General features: G+C 52.8%; 1 protein-coding gene across 4 annotated transcripts in view; it reads right to left on the bottom strand.

The window, feature by feature from the left end:
* The window catches only part of KAZN (kazrin, periplakin interacting protein), a 1,012,902-nt gene that overhangs the window by 417,828 nt on the left and 578,165 nt on the right, over nucleotides 1-16,909 (bottom strand). For all 4 annotated transcript variants that reach the window (XR_005356153.1, XM_038531936.1, XM_038531937.1 and 1 more), the window contains exon 3: nucleotides 6,741-6,957. Coding sequence is in view for 3 of the 4 variants with exons in the window: in XM_038531936.1 (XP_038387864.1) it covers nucleotides 6,741-6,957 (217 nt within the window). In the remaining variant the exon portion in view is untranslated. The remainder of the gene's footprint in view (nucleotides 1-6,740; nucleotides 6,958-16,909) is intronic.

Consider the following 16,909-nt stretch of genomic DNA (forward strand, 5'->3'; position numbering starts at 1 on the left):
CTGGTGACAAGTGACCTCTGGGTTGCAGATCTTGCAAGCAGGATCCAGTTCTCTCTTTGGCAGCTAACTTCACACTCAAGCGAGCGGTATTGCTGTTCCCCTCACTCTTGTCAATGATTTTATCACAAGGACGCAGAAATTACTAGAAGCCTAAGGAAATCCTAAGAATAGAGACAAGCCTACAGCTCCCTCAAGTCTTCTCAACATAGCAAATCAAAGGATGCTTCTGACTTTGGAGACAACATAGGTTTAAAGTAGGAGAGGGACCCTGTGGGCTTGGGTTCCTGGCTCTGTCACTGCCCACTGAGTGACCTTCGGCATCGAAGGGGAATGAGCGAGAGCATGGACTGCCGCGCCACAGCTTGGTCATCTAGCAGAAGAATGCCCTTTTGGGAGTAACATATCATCTCTCTACCCAATTTTTCTTACGTGTGATATGGGTACAAGAATGGTACCTGCCTCAGAGGTCATCACAAGGACTGAGTGCATTAATGAAATGCATGAATACAGGAAAGCACTTGGAATAGTACACCTGGCTCCGGGTGGACACGATGTCAAAGCTTGCTGTCATCAGTGCCATCAGAGTCATTACCATATCACGTGACTTAAACTCTCCCAGTCCCAGCTTCCTCTTTTGAAAAATGCACAGAGGAGTTGCCAACTCACTGGGCACGGGATCCAATTATGCGTATGAAGCACCTGGGACAATATTCGATATTTATTTATTGAAACGTTCGACAAGAGCGCTGAAAGTAGTCCTCATTTAGTCCTACGTTAAACCGCTCACCAGGTGAAAACTACACGGTGTCAGGATGGTTCCAGAATGCCTAGTGTTTTGTGATAAACTTAAGAGGTGAGCTCCGAGAACCATTAAGAAGCGCCAAAGGTGAGCGTAAAATATTAGCGCTGGCCCCACCTTCCTTGAAAGGGTACTTTGCTCTTAATGATCCACATTACTTCAAACCATCTGCAGAGCTGAGATGGTACCGGTAAGAGAAGGCCTTGACACCCCACAGGGGTACTCCAGCGCTTGCTCTGATGGAAGGGGATGGGTCAGGGGTGCTCCCATTTTTCTCCATCCTCCTGGCCAAGCTGCACATCACAGGAGAGCACAGAGACCTCGGGGGGGCTCTGCCTGCAGAGCTGCCTGTTAACAAGCTCCACCTGAGCTCTCGTGCGAGGGTCTCAATTCATCAGAGGGAGAAGGGGACGGGAGCTTTTCAGGAGCCTGACCCAAAGGTCCAGGAAGGCCAAGTTAACAAAGACACCAAAACAAATTGAGAACCGATGATTTCCCACCACACGGAAGCCACCTGCCCAAACAGTTGTTCTTGCCAAACTCATTAAAACTGCGTTCAGCTTCTTTCATGTTTCTAGCAGCTTAGGACTCCGAGGGGGAAGCAGGAATGCCCACAGAGCACAACCTGGACTCTACCGCTTAGATCTGAGGTTGCCTCAAACAAGCAAGAATGTTCTGGTCTCATCCAACCACATGGGGAGGAAGACGAGAGCCCTTTGCCTGGCCTTCCTCCAGCTTCTTCTTCCAGTAGGGATGGGGCTGGCGGGGAACCTTGAGGACGGTGACATGGCCCAGCAGGACCCTTACCCGCTCTGAACCATCAGATACAATCTGCCACGATGGATGGTCACTCTGGGAAGCTGGCTTTTCCTAAGTGATCCTGCCTGAGCCTGCTCCGCCTGCATTTCAGGTGACTAAGATACTGTGATGAGTGCTGTTGGTGGCACCCCGTGTCATCCCATGTGTTACTCACCCTGATACCCAGCCCAAACGGTACAGACTGATTTTCATTTACAGGATCCCTTAAAAACCCATTCCCCGGCCTCAGCGGGCAGAGTAAGTAGTGTCCTTGCCTGATGGATGGCAGGGGGTAAGAAGCTAAGCGCCAAAGCTCACACAAACCAATCCCGGAAACCGTCTGAAAAGAACTGGGGAATTCATGTTGACCGCACTCCCCTTAGCCATATAACTCAGGAATAAATATAAACAAAATAGGCAACGGACATGGCCAGGACCCCAAGCTTGACCTTCCGGGCCCCATATGACTTGCACTGTGCAAGTAGGCAACGCTCCAACCAGCACTCCCCACCTGCCAGGCCCATCTGCTACAAGCTCACTGGCAGCCAGTAAGTCACAAATTATGACCTACGGGATTCCTAAAAAGTGCCAGCGGTCTTGGGGAGTAAGGGGTCAAGGCATGGGAAGGAGGACAAACCTTGTCTTACCCTGGGAGGACATGGGGCAGTGCTCCCACTAATAAAATCAGTTTGGCTTAGACCCTGGTTAATATCAAAGAAGTTCTGAAAAGCACCAGTAAATCATGGAATATCGGAAGCGTGAAATTAATCAGAGCCAGAAACTTGACTTAAGGGGTCCTCGGAAGGCATTTTCCAAAGACAATGGGAAGACAGTAAATAATAGGCAATCAATAACTAATTTCAGCCATGCTGCACTGATCTGTAAGTAATCTCTTTGTGACCACGCATGGGGATTTTTGGGAAGAACTTTGAAGTCCCATCTCTTGACGGCCTAGCAGATGAGGAAGAGACACACGTCTCTCTCGCCCCATTGATACAGCCAGAAAACCAAGACGTACGTGACCCAAGCCCTATACGTTGGGGGCAAGCTAACAGGAGGCCTCAGAGATCCCACCTCATTTTCTTCCATCTCCTCTGCCATTTGAAAAAAATCCTTTTTCAAAAAAAAAAAAAAAAAAGAAGAAGAAGTCTACTTGGGAAAACAAGAGCGTAGGTAGAATGAATTGGGAAGGGGATGCCAAAAGACAGAACTTATTTTGCAAAGCCACAGTGTCTAGCGTCTCTGCAGACTGCTCACACATTCAATTTAGTCCAGAGGTAATTCATACTTCACTGAAGAATTTCCAGTGTTGTAGTGACGCTATATAAGAACAGTCAGACCTGAAGTAACAGTCTATTTTAGCGTCTAGGGAGAAAAAAATAAATAAAAAAACTTGCATCTACTTATGGAAATGTACCAAGGTGTAGAGAACGACCCTGTTCTCCATCCCCATCCTAACACATGCAGTAGGCTGCTTGCTAGTCCTCAACACCCAAAAAAGACGCTATCAGCACTTCCACTCGCATCGGCATATAAATACAATTACTTCCAAAAAAAAAAAAAAAGCCCACAAACTAATAGCAGTAGGCACACATCCTACTAGGCACACGTATTTTATGGACTATACAGTTAACACCTATTTGAATCGGGTACAATGGAGCTTAATTGTTTTATTCTATGCATAGCAAAGCAACCAATTGAATCTAATATTAGTCATTCATCAGATAAGACATTTTCGGAGAAACAAACTGCTATATTTTCCCCTCAAAGAACAGCAAGCATTTTAAACACATTTTCCAGAGATGTTACGCTGAGGAAAACAGCTTAGAAATGTTACTTTAAACAAATCCGTTCTCTGGCTACCAACAACAAGACAAATTGGAACAAATGCTTGGCTCTGTTCTTTCCGAGGCTCCTTCTGTCCACCTGTCAAAGGCAGTTTTGACCCCCACCCCCCAACCCAAGAGGCAGCTCCGGAGCTGTGAAATGTGCCGCCCTGCACGGATGCCCTCCACGCTGTATGCCAGCATCCTCATTAGGGATTATCCAACTCACTCGAAGCAGGGAGAGAGGAGATGGGCTGGCTGCCAAGTGTTCTTTCAACACAGATTCCGAAAGAAGATCCTGCAAAGTGTCGAAAGCCCAGATTTTCAGCAGTTCACTTTCTAGACTCCGTTACGTAGCAACCATGCCAGCTCACACAGGGTACCAACCAAGTTAATATTTTGTTTAAATGACACACTGCATTAACTCTCTAGGAAAACCCAAGTTTTCGTCATTGACTCACCTACCGTCAGATACCATCGCTGGAACAAAACTCCCATGGCGAACTGATGAGCTCGTTTAATTCATTAAAGAAAATTTTTAACCAAAAAATTGAAGATAGATCTAACGAAGTCTTGGCGGGGAGAGCAAGAGGTGACTCTCCCCTGTAACCATTTGTGCTAATATTATTAAAAGTGCATTAGCATTCATTTAATATGTGCATAATGCCCTTTAGTAAAATATGACTTCTCCAGATGCATTTTGAAAGATACTCATTTCATTCAAAACTTTGATTTTGCAAAAAGACAACTCAATAGCAACCCAATGCTCCCAGGGTTTGGGCCCATGAAATCTCACCAGCACAGACAAAATTAAAACAGGAGATGAATTCGGAAGAACAGTCAGGAACCCCCAGGAGCTGAGCTTCCAGGAGGTGTGTCATGAAGAAGCACGAGGAAACCAATTGGGCCGCACTTTAGACTTCGCTTGAGAGAACCCCACGCTTTCCTTTAGGAACACGAAAGCACCAGCCGAAGAAACCCACCGGACCACGTCTGCAGGGGGTTTCTGTTCTGGCAAAACGCTCCCATAGGTCAGGAGAGAAAACCAAAACAAGAAAATAAAAACAAAACCGAAAGAACTCACGGAGGCAAAAAGTACTAGTTTGAGGTACCCCTGTATAGACAAGTAAGTGATGCCCTATTGGATTATATGGCAGGGGCGGGGGGGGGGGGTGGCAGGGAGCTTGTTGTCTTTTCAAGCATCACCTTGGTTTAAATTCACATCAATTTCGAGGGATATGTGGCCAACGATTGAGTTAACCTTTAACATTTTTTAAAATCTTTTTTTAACCTTTAACATTTTATTCTCTGATTATGAAATCACTAAATTCCCCCTTGGTGGAGGTCGAAAAATATCAAGGATACACAGAGGGGAGAAAATCAAGACCATCCTTCATCCAACGGCCCACAGGCGGCTACTGACGTGGGCAGTACCTCTGTGAGCACGAGGGAGATGCTGGTTTCGTGTGTTTTTAAGGATATGGGGAGATCCAAAAGTCATTCGGACAGCCTTGTGCATTTTTGTAGGAAAAGAGAAGAAGGAAACCGCCCACCCTTGCTCCACGACAACAACCATTTAACCATCAGCTAAGTATCTCCATTTCCAAGTTGGGCACGTGGATCGCGGCCGTCCTGACCTCCTCAGCGTGCTCGCCCTGCAACTGGACCCAGGGCTCGAGGGAAAGCCACTTCACTTTTTCCTGGCTGAGGAAGGGGCCGGACGGTGGGAAAAAACCAGCACTGTTCAGCCCTCCTCACCACGGCTTTTTGATTCTTAGCAGAATGCCAGATCGGAGCTATTTCTCTAATGTTGGAAGAGTCTCTGCCGATGAAGAGTAAAGCATTGCCGTGCAGTCTGGCTTCCTTTTTTTTTTTTTTTTTTTTCCCCTCCAGATGCCAGCGGAGAGCATCTTCCACACACAATGACAGAGCAAGGGATAAATGATAGAATAAGCCGATACCTACCTTGAAAACTGCAGCAAATAACCGCTTCCCAACACCTTCCCACCATTACATCATGGCTACTTCAGTACCCAATTCCCGCCCGGATTCCTGAGACTTCTGACCGACTCCCAAAGTCCCAAGTTCACGGGACTTGAAACGCCACGTAAGACTGATGTACAGCCTTAGGATCCCGCACCAGAAAAAAAGCACACCTTCCCCGGGAAGGGAAGGAGCAACCAGAAACCGAGGGCGAGAAGGCATCAACACCAACACGGACACTCTCTCCACACTTAGGGGAAAGCTCTTGAAATAGCAACCAAACCAGAAAATTCCTCCGAACCACTGAGCTATTGGTACCTCATACTTCACCGAGTGACATATTTATACAAGTGGCCCTACTGGGCTGGATCGTGTTTCTCTGTCGAACTCTGGATTTCAGCGGTTTTGGTTTTATAATAGGAAATGATATTAATGATCAGTGATACCATTTCTTAAAGAGCAATTAGGCAAAAAAAAAAAAAAAAAAAAAAGGAAAAGGCTGAAAGGCCAGTCTGCCCTTTTACTTTCCAATCCACAGAAACCAAACAGGACATTTTGGGATGCTTCCTCCACCTTTAACCCTCCCCGGGGGTTTCAGGGTTTCATCACTGTCAATGTCAACACTGTCCAGCTGTCTCCCCCCACCATCCTGCCCCATCCCCATCCTCTAAAGTGCAAACAGTCCCTTCCAGCAGCGACTCCCCTGCACCCCAGCACCTCAGCCTTCCTTTCTCCAGGAGCCCATCACTCAGCCTTTGAGGTCTAAGATTTCCCTCTGCAAAGTGCTCTCCTGTTTATATTTGCTGGAAATCGAAACTCCCTGCTGAGCAGAGCATCTACTGTTGCATCGCTGGGTTCCGCTGTCTGCACGATCTCAGATGTGTGTGTGTGTGTGTGTGTGTGTGTGTGTGTGTGTGTGTGGAGGGGGAATAAAGTCCAGATGCAATCGAGCCCAGGGATTCGGCCTCCGTGGAGAAAAGTGCGAGCCGGTCCAGCCCTGTACCCCAACCGAGCTCGCGGTCGCTCCGGGGCGCGGGGGTGCGCGGGCGCTGCGGGCGCAGCGGGCGCTGTGGGCGCTGTGGGCGCTGTGGCTCCCCACCCTCTCCACCTTCCCACGGCCGCGGGTGGGCGCAGAGGCCCCCGGGCATGCAAAGTTTGCCCACGGAGCCGGGGGGCCGTGTGCCTCCCACAGGGCACTTGCAGGCGCGGGAGGGGCGCCGCCCCGGGCCCCGTGCGACCGCGTGGACCCGGAATGACAGCAGCCTGCAAGCGCTGCACCGCGCGGCGAGCTGGCCCGGGCGCCCCGCGCGCCCCGCGCCCTCCCCCGCCCCTACCTTGCGCGCCGAGCTGCTGGCTCTCCATGTCCGCCGCCGCCGCCGCCGCTCCCGGGCCCGGGCCGCCGCCGCCGCCGCCGCTCAGCTCCGCCAGCCTCCGGTTGGTGGCCGTGAGCTCGGCCCGCAGGTTGGTCACCTCCTGGCTGGCCGACTGGACCGCCCCATCGATGCGGAGCGCGAGCTGCTTATTGTCTTCCATCATGCTCAGGATGCTGGCCTGGGGGCGAGAGAGGTGACAAAGAGCTGCATGATGCGCGCGCGCTGGGGGGGCGCGGCCGGGCGCCCCCGGCTCTACCTGTTGGGCCCCCCGTGGCCCGGCTCCCCCGCGCCCCGACCCCCAGGCTCCGGCAGCGCCGGCTGCTGGGGCGCAGGAATGACAGCGGCGCCTCCAGCCGGAGCCGCGGCGGTAGCGAGGCGGCGGGGGAGGAGGAGGAGCCCGAGGAGGAGGAGGGGGAGGAGGGGGAGGAGGGGGAGGAGGAGGAGCGGAGCTCCCGAGACCCCGGCGGGCGCCCAGCGCGGCCGGGAAGGACACCGCGCCGCCCGCGCTCCACTCCGGGCCGGAGCCTACCATCGCCGCGCGCTCCGGAGGGGGCCCGGGCCGGCAGCGGGGCGCACCCTCGGCCCCCCGCGCCCCCCGCCCTGGGGACACCCTCCCCGGGGCGCGGGGGAGGCGGGCGGCGGCCCCCGGGGGCGCGAGGGGGCGCCGCCCGCGAGGGGCAGGGGGCGCGCGCGCTGCGAGGCCGGCCCTGGGTCCCCTCCCGGCAGCGGTGGGGCGGCCCCCGCCCGGGCCAGCAGGCGCCCCAGCACCCTGGGCAGCAGGGCCGGGCAGGGCCGGGCAGGGCCGGGCAGGGGGTGGGTGCTCCGGGGACAGGGGTGCACGGGAGGGGTCGGGGACGCAGCTCCGGGAGGGGACGGGGGCGGGGGGGGGGGGCAGCCGGGCTTCACCTCCTGGAGATGCGCGGGGACCGCGCAAGGGGAGCGAGCTGGTGCCCCAGTGCCCTCCCCCCGCCCCCACCTGCGCTGGCGGCCCTCCCCGGAAGGAGCTCCCCGCCCTGCCCCGGGGTGCCCCACAGACCCGAACCCCTTGGTCTGTGCACCCTATACCCAGACAGCTGGCCTCAGCCAGGTCCTAAGCTTCCTAGCTTTGGCTACATACTGGGGAGGGGGGGGCGACAGGGCTGAGAAGGAGACTGGAAGCCCCCCCAAAAAAAGGGGCTTACCCCCTTTCTCCTGGGAGCGCTGACGCCCTGCTGCCTCAGTTTACCCATTCCCTCTTCACAGGAGAACCCTAGGTTACCTTAAAGTTGGTAAACCCATCTGGCTCCTCTTTGTCCCAGAGCACAAGGCTTTGCATTTTTTCACTGGGGCCCTGGATTCCAGCCACCAGACCTTGTTACCATAGCAAGCTTCATTCCATGCAAATAGGACAATTTAAAACAGCCAGTGTAACCCCGAGGACAATAGTGCACCACCATTGGAGCTCAGTCAGTCAACCTCAGAGAGTCGCCCGCGGGGAGCCTGCTGCAGGAGCGATGGGATGGCGGGCGCCGGCGCAGGCTCAAGTTGCCCACCCTTGGGAGGTACCGGTGGCATCCACCAGGTAGGAAGCCTACTGTGCGCAGAGGGCTCAGGCTGCATGGTCATCTCTTTGGAGTAAGGATTCGGGATTCTACTTTGGAGATGAAGAAACTGAAGCTCCAGGTGGGGTGGGGTGGGGGGTTGGTTTAAGCGATTGACCCCAGGGGCCCGCAGAAATCAGGTGGAACCGAGACCGGAAGTAAGCGGTCATCTGATTTCCAATTAGTCCCACTGTGCCTTGGATGCTAGATTTTTATTTGGAACCATAAAAACCCACTCTTGCTCCAACCCCCTGGGGCCACTAACAAGCTTTTGCAAGAGGGCAAGGCGGTGTTGGTGGAACATGTGGCAGCCGGCAGCATTTTTCACTGTCTCCTCTACCGAGCTAACTGCTCAGCTGGGGATTGAACCCCTGACCTGAGTCTCATTAGCAGTAATTCTGACCCCACCGGACCAACCAAGAAACGTAGGCGTCATGGTATATCTGTAAATCAGTATTCGGTTCTTTGAAGTCCTTTGGTTATATTATGGAGGAACCTCAAACGAGGGGTGGTCATGGTTCAGCCACTATGGGATACTATGGGTTTGGTGGTTCCTCAAAAAGTCAAACACGGAATCGCATTATGACTGAGCAATCACACTCCTGGGTAGACAGCCAAAGAGGTGAAAACAGTTATCCGGACTGAAGGTCCTACACAAATGTTCGGAGAAGCACTACCCACCACAGCCAGAAGGTGGAAACAGCCCAAACGTCCTACCACAGATGATTGGATAAACAAGTTGCGGTATGTCCATACAGTGGGATACTACTCAGCCATGAAAAGGAATGCAGCACGGACACCTCCCACCATGCAGATGGAGCTCAAAAGATAGTATGTTAGCTGAAAGAAGCCGCACGCAGAAGGTACCAGGATTCCATTTCCATGGACTCCCCAGATTAGGTAAGTCCAAATAGACATGCGTGCCGGGGGCTGGGGGAAGAGGAGAACGGGAAATACCTGCTTAATGGGTACTGGGTTTTATTCTGGGGGGTCAGGAAACAGTTTAGAAATAGAGGTGGTGGTCGCACAACATTATGGACGTACTAGATACCATTGAATTGTTTGCCTTAAAATGGTTCACCTCGGGGGCGCCCGGGTGGCTCGGACGGTTAAGTGTGTGACTCTCGATTTCAGCTCAGGTCACCACCTCAGGGTCCTGAGATCGCGTCTCAAGTCTGGCTGTGTGCTGGGCATGGAGCCTGCCTGAGGCTCTCTCGCACGCTTCCTCTGCCCCTCCCCCCTCTTAAAAAAGGTTCATTTTATGTTATAAAGACAATATAGACAGAAGTCAGCACATATGCAAATACCGGTAACTGGGGTGGGGGGTAAGGGGGGTCCTGGGAACAAACTTTCTGGGGCGACAATCAGGAGCAGCTCTGCCTGGAGAGCTCACCGAGAGCTTGGGCGTGGGAGAAGGAGGGGGGTCGGCGTTCACGCGTCTTTGCATCCTTGCCACGTAACCCGTAGTAAGCCCTCTGCAAATGATGTGTGTGAGCGTGTTCGTACGGTAAACAAACTGACCAAGTGTTACTCATTTTCCTCTCCAGTGAGATTATTCCCACCCACCAGAATCTTCAAATCAAGTCAAAACAAAACACAACAACAACAAAAAAAAATCTAACAAGGAGGAAAGAAAGCAAACACCCATTCCTTGAGTTCCTTCTCTCTCTCTCTCTCTCTCTCTCTCTGTGCCTCCTCTTCCCCGGTTGTAAAACAGCCATTGAAATGTCAAGAAACTCACTTTAGAAACTCCTGGGGTGCCTCCTAGGATCTTAAAGAATTTTATTTTTGAGAAATTGCTTCTTAACATGAAAAAGGGGGCTTTTAGCAGCTGTGTCTCCTTATGTTCACCCACGTACAAAAGGACCAGATCTCAGACAGAAAGTCTGGGATCAATTACCCTCTAGAGTCTACTTGATTTAAACCAAAAAGATGACTAGTCTCCCTCTCTCCCCCACCCCAGCTTCCACCGCCGCTCCTCCCCAGGTGATCTCAGGTAACAAAACGGCCCCAGAACCCGCGTCTCTGCCCGCCCGCCCGCCTCCCCGCAGGCTCATGTGCGTTTACGACTCATTTCTTGGGAGACACATATGAACTTGGGGGAGAGGCTCCAGAGCTGTCTCTCAACCACAGCCCGCCCCCTCTCTCGGGGGCTCACAACTGTGAGCACGTGATGGTGCTCGTTCCTAGAGTAGCCCCGGCCTCCCGGCCCAGTGAGCTGGTGTTGAGAACCATGCTGGAAAATGGGCTTGCTCCATAGGGATCTCCCCCCATTTCCCCGCTGCCATCTTTCCCCATCAACCAGACCCCACCCGAGGCTCGCTCAGGCCTTGCCCGCCGGCCCCCGTGCACTCACCAGCCTCTACCAGTATCTGCCGAGCGCCTCACCTTCTTGAGCATCATTCTGAGCAACTGTGCCATGTGCATTTGGTGCCCTTCAAAGCTTACCTGGGCATTTTGGAAAGTCTGCAAGACCATCCTCACTCAGAGAAAGAAATCTCCTAATCAGAACCAAGGCAGAGAGCCTAGCCCATCGCTGACAGCCGTGTCATGTGTACCTCCCTTCTCCCATAAATAGAATGGCCTTATAATTTAATGTCCAAACTGGGACACTTCTGAGAGCCAACGAGGGTGTTAGGGATAATGAAGCTGGGACAAGTGGCATATATCGGAACTGTCTCCAGGAAGCCAGTACGTGTGGTTGTGCCACCCAGCAACCAAATGAGGCTACCGGGTCCTGGAAGGCAATGTTGGGTTCATTCATTCCAGCATTCTCCTTGTATAATGATGGATGGAGAAACAAGGACCCAGAGACAGGAAGGGGCCCCGAAGCCCTGTTGGTGAAGGAGTTGGGAGGGATGAAGAGCAGAGTCTTTAGCACATGACCCAGCATCCTACTAATGTGTACCCAGCACCATGGACTGTCGGGTTCATACTGAACTACTTACTGGTTCCAGGTTTCTAGATTAGAAGGCGTGAGCTCACGACCTTGTGCAATCTGGCCTCTGACCTCACCGTGTACCCCTCTCCCCTTGCTCACTGCCCTCCGGTCCGCTTAATTCTTTTGTTAAGATGTAGACCTCTAGCCTCAATGTCTGACCAACCACAGTCTCTGAGGAGGTTCCAGGGATCCTCATTTGCAGCAACTGCTTCCCGGGAGCATCTAGTGGACCATGACGAAGCTGGAGACTCACTGCCCTGGGCACCCAGGGCAGGTGCTCAGAAAGCATCGCGCATACGCGTGAAACACATAAATGCAAGGATGCCTCGGGAGCCCCCCTCCCTCCCTGCAGATGGGTGCTCTGTTTATTACAATGGTCACGTGCAAATCCCGGCCAATCTGGGAGTCGTATCTTTGGTTCATTCACACGGTTGACTTTGGCTGAGTGGGGTTTAACAGGTGCTCGGGAAAGGGCAAAGCATCTGCCAGACGGGGGCAACCGGAAGTCGGGCCCCTGGAAAAGAGGACGAGGAAGGGGCCAGACCTGTACACAGAGAGTGTGCCCGCCGTGAACCCCAACAGCTAAGCTACAACCCCTTCCCAGCAATGCCCCCGGGCTGCCATGGGTCACCCTCATATCCACAGTTATGAAACGAAGGGATGGAGAGAAAAAAGACACCAGGAGGGGACAATGGGACAGAGGACCGTGGGGCTTAGGGAAACAGCCTGGAGCTGCAAGAGGAGGATGTCTACACAAGAGGAGAATGTCTACACGTGTTTGCACGGCACACACACACAATCAGTGTGAACACAGAGCACATTTATTAGTGTGAAGAGTGACATTCTCCCCTTGACTCCCTAGCAATCGCTCATCTAAGGGTCGGGAAGTTGGTCAGGTGCCTCCCTCTGTGTGCATTTAAACAACTCGGCCATCGTTGCATGTTCTCCGCTTGCAAACGCTCTTTCCGCATTTACCTGTAACTCAGACGCCCGTACGCGTGGGATAGATAAGGACCAAGGACACATGCTCCCCACGGACTCCTACACACACGCAGGTACTCAAAGCCTCTACTTCTTCAGAGAAGTGCAGTTTTTTTCCTTTCTTGAATGTCCCTTGTATTTTTGATGTTTCTTACCTGGTGTGGTGCAGGGCTCACAAAAGGATGTGCCTGACGCTCTGGGCTCTTGGCTCTCGGCTTTGTCACCTGTGTGATGGTGACAAGTAACAACAGCCAAGTAAAATGCAAAACCTTGAGACAAATACGTCCACCTGTAGAAAACCATCCCTGCACACCCAAGGACTGGTTCAACCCCTGGGTATCTTGCCAGACCTCCCTCCTCCTCAGGTCTTGGTCCTCTCCTGTTTTCCAGCGCCACAGAGCAGTCTCTGGGGGGTTCCTTCAATAGGCTAAAGAGCACACGGTCAAGTCTTCCAGCCACTGTGCCTTTGGCTCCATTTCTTCATCTCAGGGGAGCCCCCTCCCCAGAGCCCGCTGGCAGGATGATGCCAAATGACGTCACCAGTGAACTCTCTCTTCTCCGAGGGCAAGAGTAGAGCCACTGCACAGGCTCTGGAGTTAGGGAGACAAGGGTTCGAGTCCCAACCCCGCCACTTACTCACTCCATGACACTAGCAGAGTTTCTTAACTTCCCTGAGCCTCAACTTCCCCATTAGTGAAACGGGATGACGTGACTACATACTTCACAGACCTGTTGAGGAATTAAATGACCCAGTGCACTCAAGGCATCCCGCAGGGTACCTGGTGCCCCCAAGAGCCTGATGGGTGTTACCAGTGGTGCAGACACCCGAGGAGGTGCCGGAGGGGCGGATGGGTGCAGCCAGGGCTGTACGGGCAGCTCCCGTCCTTCGGGCCCCAGTGTGGGCGTGCCTTTCCACCAGCCACGGTGAACCTTCCCATCACTGAGGTAGGTGTTAGGAGCCCCTTTCCACAGATCAGTAGAAACTCCAAGCTAAGGTTTGCTCGACTCACCCAGCGAGGAGATGCAGAACCAGATTCAGGCCCAGGTGTGTCTGAGGCCAACGCCTCTGCCTTCTCTCCCTTCCCCTTCCCCTCGGATGCAGGAGCACAGTCTCCTCCCTGTGGGTCCTGATGCACCAAGGGACCCTCCTGGTTCCTTCCGGCCCCAGGCCCTTCTTTCTCCACCAAAGGCACCGAAGTGATGGAGAAATAGAAGGAGCCACTCCTTGGTGGCCAGTGCATTAGTTCTCCCAGGCCCTGGGGACCCATTTGGTAAATTAGTTCTTTTGGTTCATGAAATGACACCCCAGTGGCTTGAAATGCTTTGCAGACCTACCCTAAGTGGGTAATTCATTCTTTTCTCACTGATAGTATCATTTGTGTGATCTCCATCCTAGACAAGTTGCTTTTTATGCTTTCTAGGGGTGGATGAGAAGATAGGTTTTTGGGGGGTTTTTTGTTTTGTTTCGGGGTGTGTATGTGTGTGTGTTTTAACAGAAGTGCGTTAGACTCAGTAAGGAGCACTGTAGGATTTTCCAAGAATGGGATTTTCAGGACCCCTTATCCTTTTTCTCCCCATATTTTGCTCCGCTGTTTAGTTAACTAAGCGATATCTCCAGGAGAGGTTTTTCACTCATTTCTTCTCTCGCCGCCACCCCTTGCTCAGACTCCTGAGAGCTTCTGCTTCCCTCTCTGCTCATTTCTTTCTGCTCCTAGGATGCCTGATGCACCGAGGCCCCCCACCCTCTTAAGACCAGTGCAATAAAGACCATTGTGGCCCTTGCTCAAGGCCACAGGCAGACACCATATTAGGCACCAACCAGCCTGGAGAATTAAGACCCCGGTGCCCCTAACGACTCATTACAAAGGCATCTCAGATATGGTGACCTGTCCTTTCTCAGGAATTGGAGACAGCAGGAGTAAGGAAGGGCCTTGGAATCTCGCCCCTGGAGTCGGCACTAAAGTGCCCCGGGAAACCATATTTATTGGCCAAATAGTATACACCGTTCAGCCCATGTGCCATGAGGACTGTATCTGCAACCATCTGCCCCGATATTCAGGATTAGCTGTCCAACTGTATACATAATTAGAAGAGAGCTATTTTACCCAACATTCGGCTCATTGGGATAATGTGTCTCCAGCCAGGAAATTGTGAAGTTGCCATATTTATCTTAATTGACTGCCCCCTTTATCTGTTTACCTGCCTTATTTTATGCGGGGGAGAAGTAAAACAATTTTATAATCCAATATTTGAAACCACGAGACCGCGTTATTAGGCATGTGTGCAGTTCAAGAGGGAGCTGTGTTTGCTCAGAGCCATGTCGGTGATGGTGCTGCGGGTCAGTAACCTCCGGCGTCTGGGTAGTGGAATGACACCCTGACCCCTCGGCCCAGGCGTGGCTAGCTGTGGCCGTGCGCCCCTCTGGAAAAGCAAAGAGCTAGGAGGTTTGGTGTTAAAAGCAGTTGGCAGAGACCTAGAAACCAGGGCTGGAGGGGGGAGCTCACTCTGTCCCCTGGTGGGGGGTTCTCTGGGATCCTGCAGCCACGTCTCCAGCCCCGACCCTCCTCCCAGCACGTTGGTTCCACAGCTAGCCCCTCAGACCGCTGGGGCTGTCCGTGAAGGGAAGCAAGTGTCCGGGCTCTGAAACAGCCATCCTGCATCCGAGAGATGAAATAGTTTGGAGAAAAAGAAACAGAGCTGGGTGCTCCCCCACCCACAGGAGCCAGTGAGGAGTCCCGAGGACTGGGGGGCCTTGCAGGTCTTAATCCTGGCAGCCTCAGGGCTTTGGGGTGTAGCGTCGAGCCTGAGTCTTCTAGGCAGCTTCGGGAAGAAATAAAGCCGGATCGAGGTTCTCGCCCTGTCGTTCATTAGGAGGCATCAAACCCAAGTGTGAACTTCGATGCCTCCCAAAGGCTGGACCAGGTCCAGGGCGCTGGCTGGGCCCACAGAGCACTTCTGTGCCGCGTAGGAGAGGTGCAGCCTCTTGCCCCAGGCAAATGCAGCCCTGCCTGTGGGCACAGACTCAGAAACAGCGCCCGGGCCCTCCTGTGGGTGAGCTCCCTTCGCACACGAGGCAGGAAGTGATCACACGTGCCCCTTACCACCGGGATTTCCCCCTAACCCGGAGGGTTTCTACGGTTCTAGCTTTTAAAAGATCCTTTCTATCTTATTACTGTGGGAATTGAAAGTAACATACCTTCACGCATCTCTGTGCCCTCTTAGGTGAAGACCACCGAATGACGTGGTCATTTCCGATTGAATTCCAGTCATGGGACAAACTCTTTTTTCCGAGTTTTCCAGACTTTCTAAGAAGATGCCAAATGAGCTGGCAGGTTCAGAATCCAGTTTTGCCTGAAAGTGCGCGGGGAGGGGGTACGGTGATAATAAGACAAGAAAAATGATGCTAATGGGTTCATGCAACACACCACCAAGTACTTCGTGTACGTCCCTGAAAACAGCCATCTGAGGAAGCTGCTGCTATGCTCACCTCACAGATAAGAGACCTGCAGTGCGGGGAGCTGAGCCACCCAAGGTCATACAAGCCACAAGAGGCAGGGCCGGGCCCTGGATCCATGGGACGCCGGCGGCCTCTACCTCACTGGTATCTTGCGTCACTTCTTTACCCCTCCAAACGCGCCTGCTGTTTGGACTGCTGACGCGAAAAGTGGTGGCCAGATGGGACCCAGGCCACACCTGCCATGGGGAACTCGGCTCCGGAATTCTTCGCTTTGCCACTGGAAGGACGCCTGAACACCCCTGCTGGGGCCCATGACCCTCGTGGCCCCAACGGGCCTGATTTCCCAGGTGCTCACCTCCGTACTCTGCGTGGGCAGCAAGTGCGAACAGAACGCCCCGTCTATGAACTTTAGAATTTCAGATCTGGAAGGAACCTCAGCGTTCAGAGGTTGAACGTGCTTTTTGTACAGGTGAGGAGACCCCGGGAGGCAAGTTGACAGGCCCAGACAGCCCAGACATGCCGGGGTGGGTGGCCGGGGGGGACCTACCATCGCTATTATCCGTTTATATTTTTATAAGTGAGCACGTGGCCTTGGACGATGTTTGGTAAACATTTGCCGAACTGAATTAGAGACCCAGGCAGAGGGAGAAGCGGGCTCCATGCAGGGAGAGCTACATGGGACTCGATCCCGGGTCTCCAGGATCACGCCCCGGGCTGAAGGCGGCGCTGAACCGCTGGGCCACCAGGGCTGCCCGTGCTGAACTGAATTAAATTATGGCATTTGATTTATCCAACTGAGGTGTGCATCAAAAAACTAAACAAAACAACACACACAAAAAAAAACCCCCAACCACCACCAAAAAAGCCGACCGGCTCTATTTCTGATCATTCTGTTGTGAAAAGCCTCCAAACTCAATATAAGGTGAAAACCTCTGCTATGAAGCCACCCTTTGATCTTACACTTTGCTTTCTTGAAAAGGATAGCAGAGTTGCCAACCGATTCTTCCCGAAATTAATAATCAAACCTTAGAGATCTTCTTTGGTTATTCCAACAACTAAAAACTAAAAGAAAGAAAACATTCCCCACGGTGGGTGCCGCCCCCCTCTTCCGACACCCCCGCTGGGGAACAGCTGTGTCTGTTTAAAATTGATTTTGATCTCTCAGAAAGGA

Source organism: Canis lupus, chromosome 2, assembly GCF_011100685.1.
Source record: "Canis lupus familiaris isolate Mischka breed German Shepherd chromosome 2, alternate assembly UU_Cfam_GSD_1.0, whole genome shotgun sequence".
Lineage (NCBI taxonomy): Eukaryota > Metazoa > Chordata > Mammalia > Carnivora > Canidae > Canis > Canis lupus.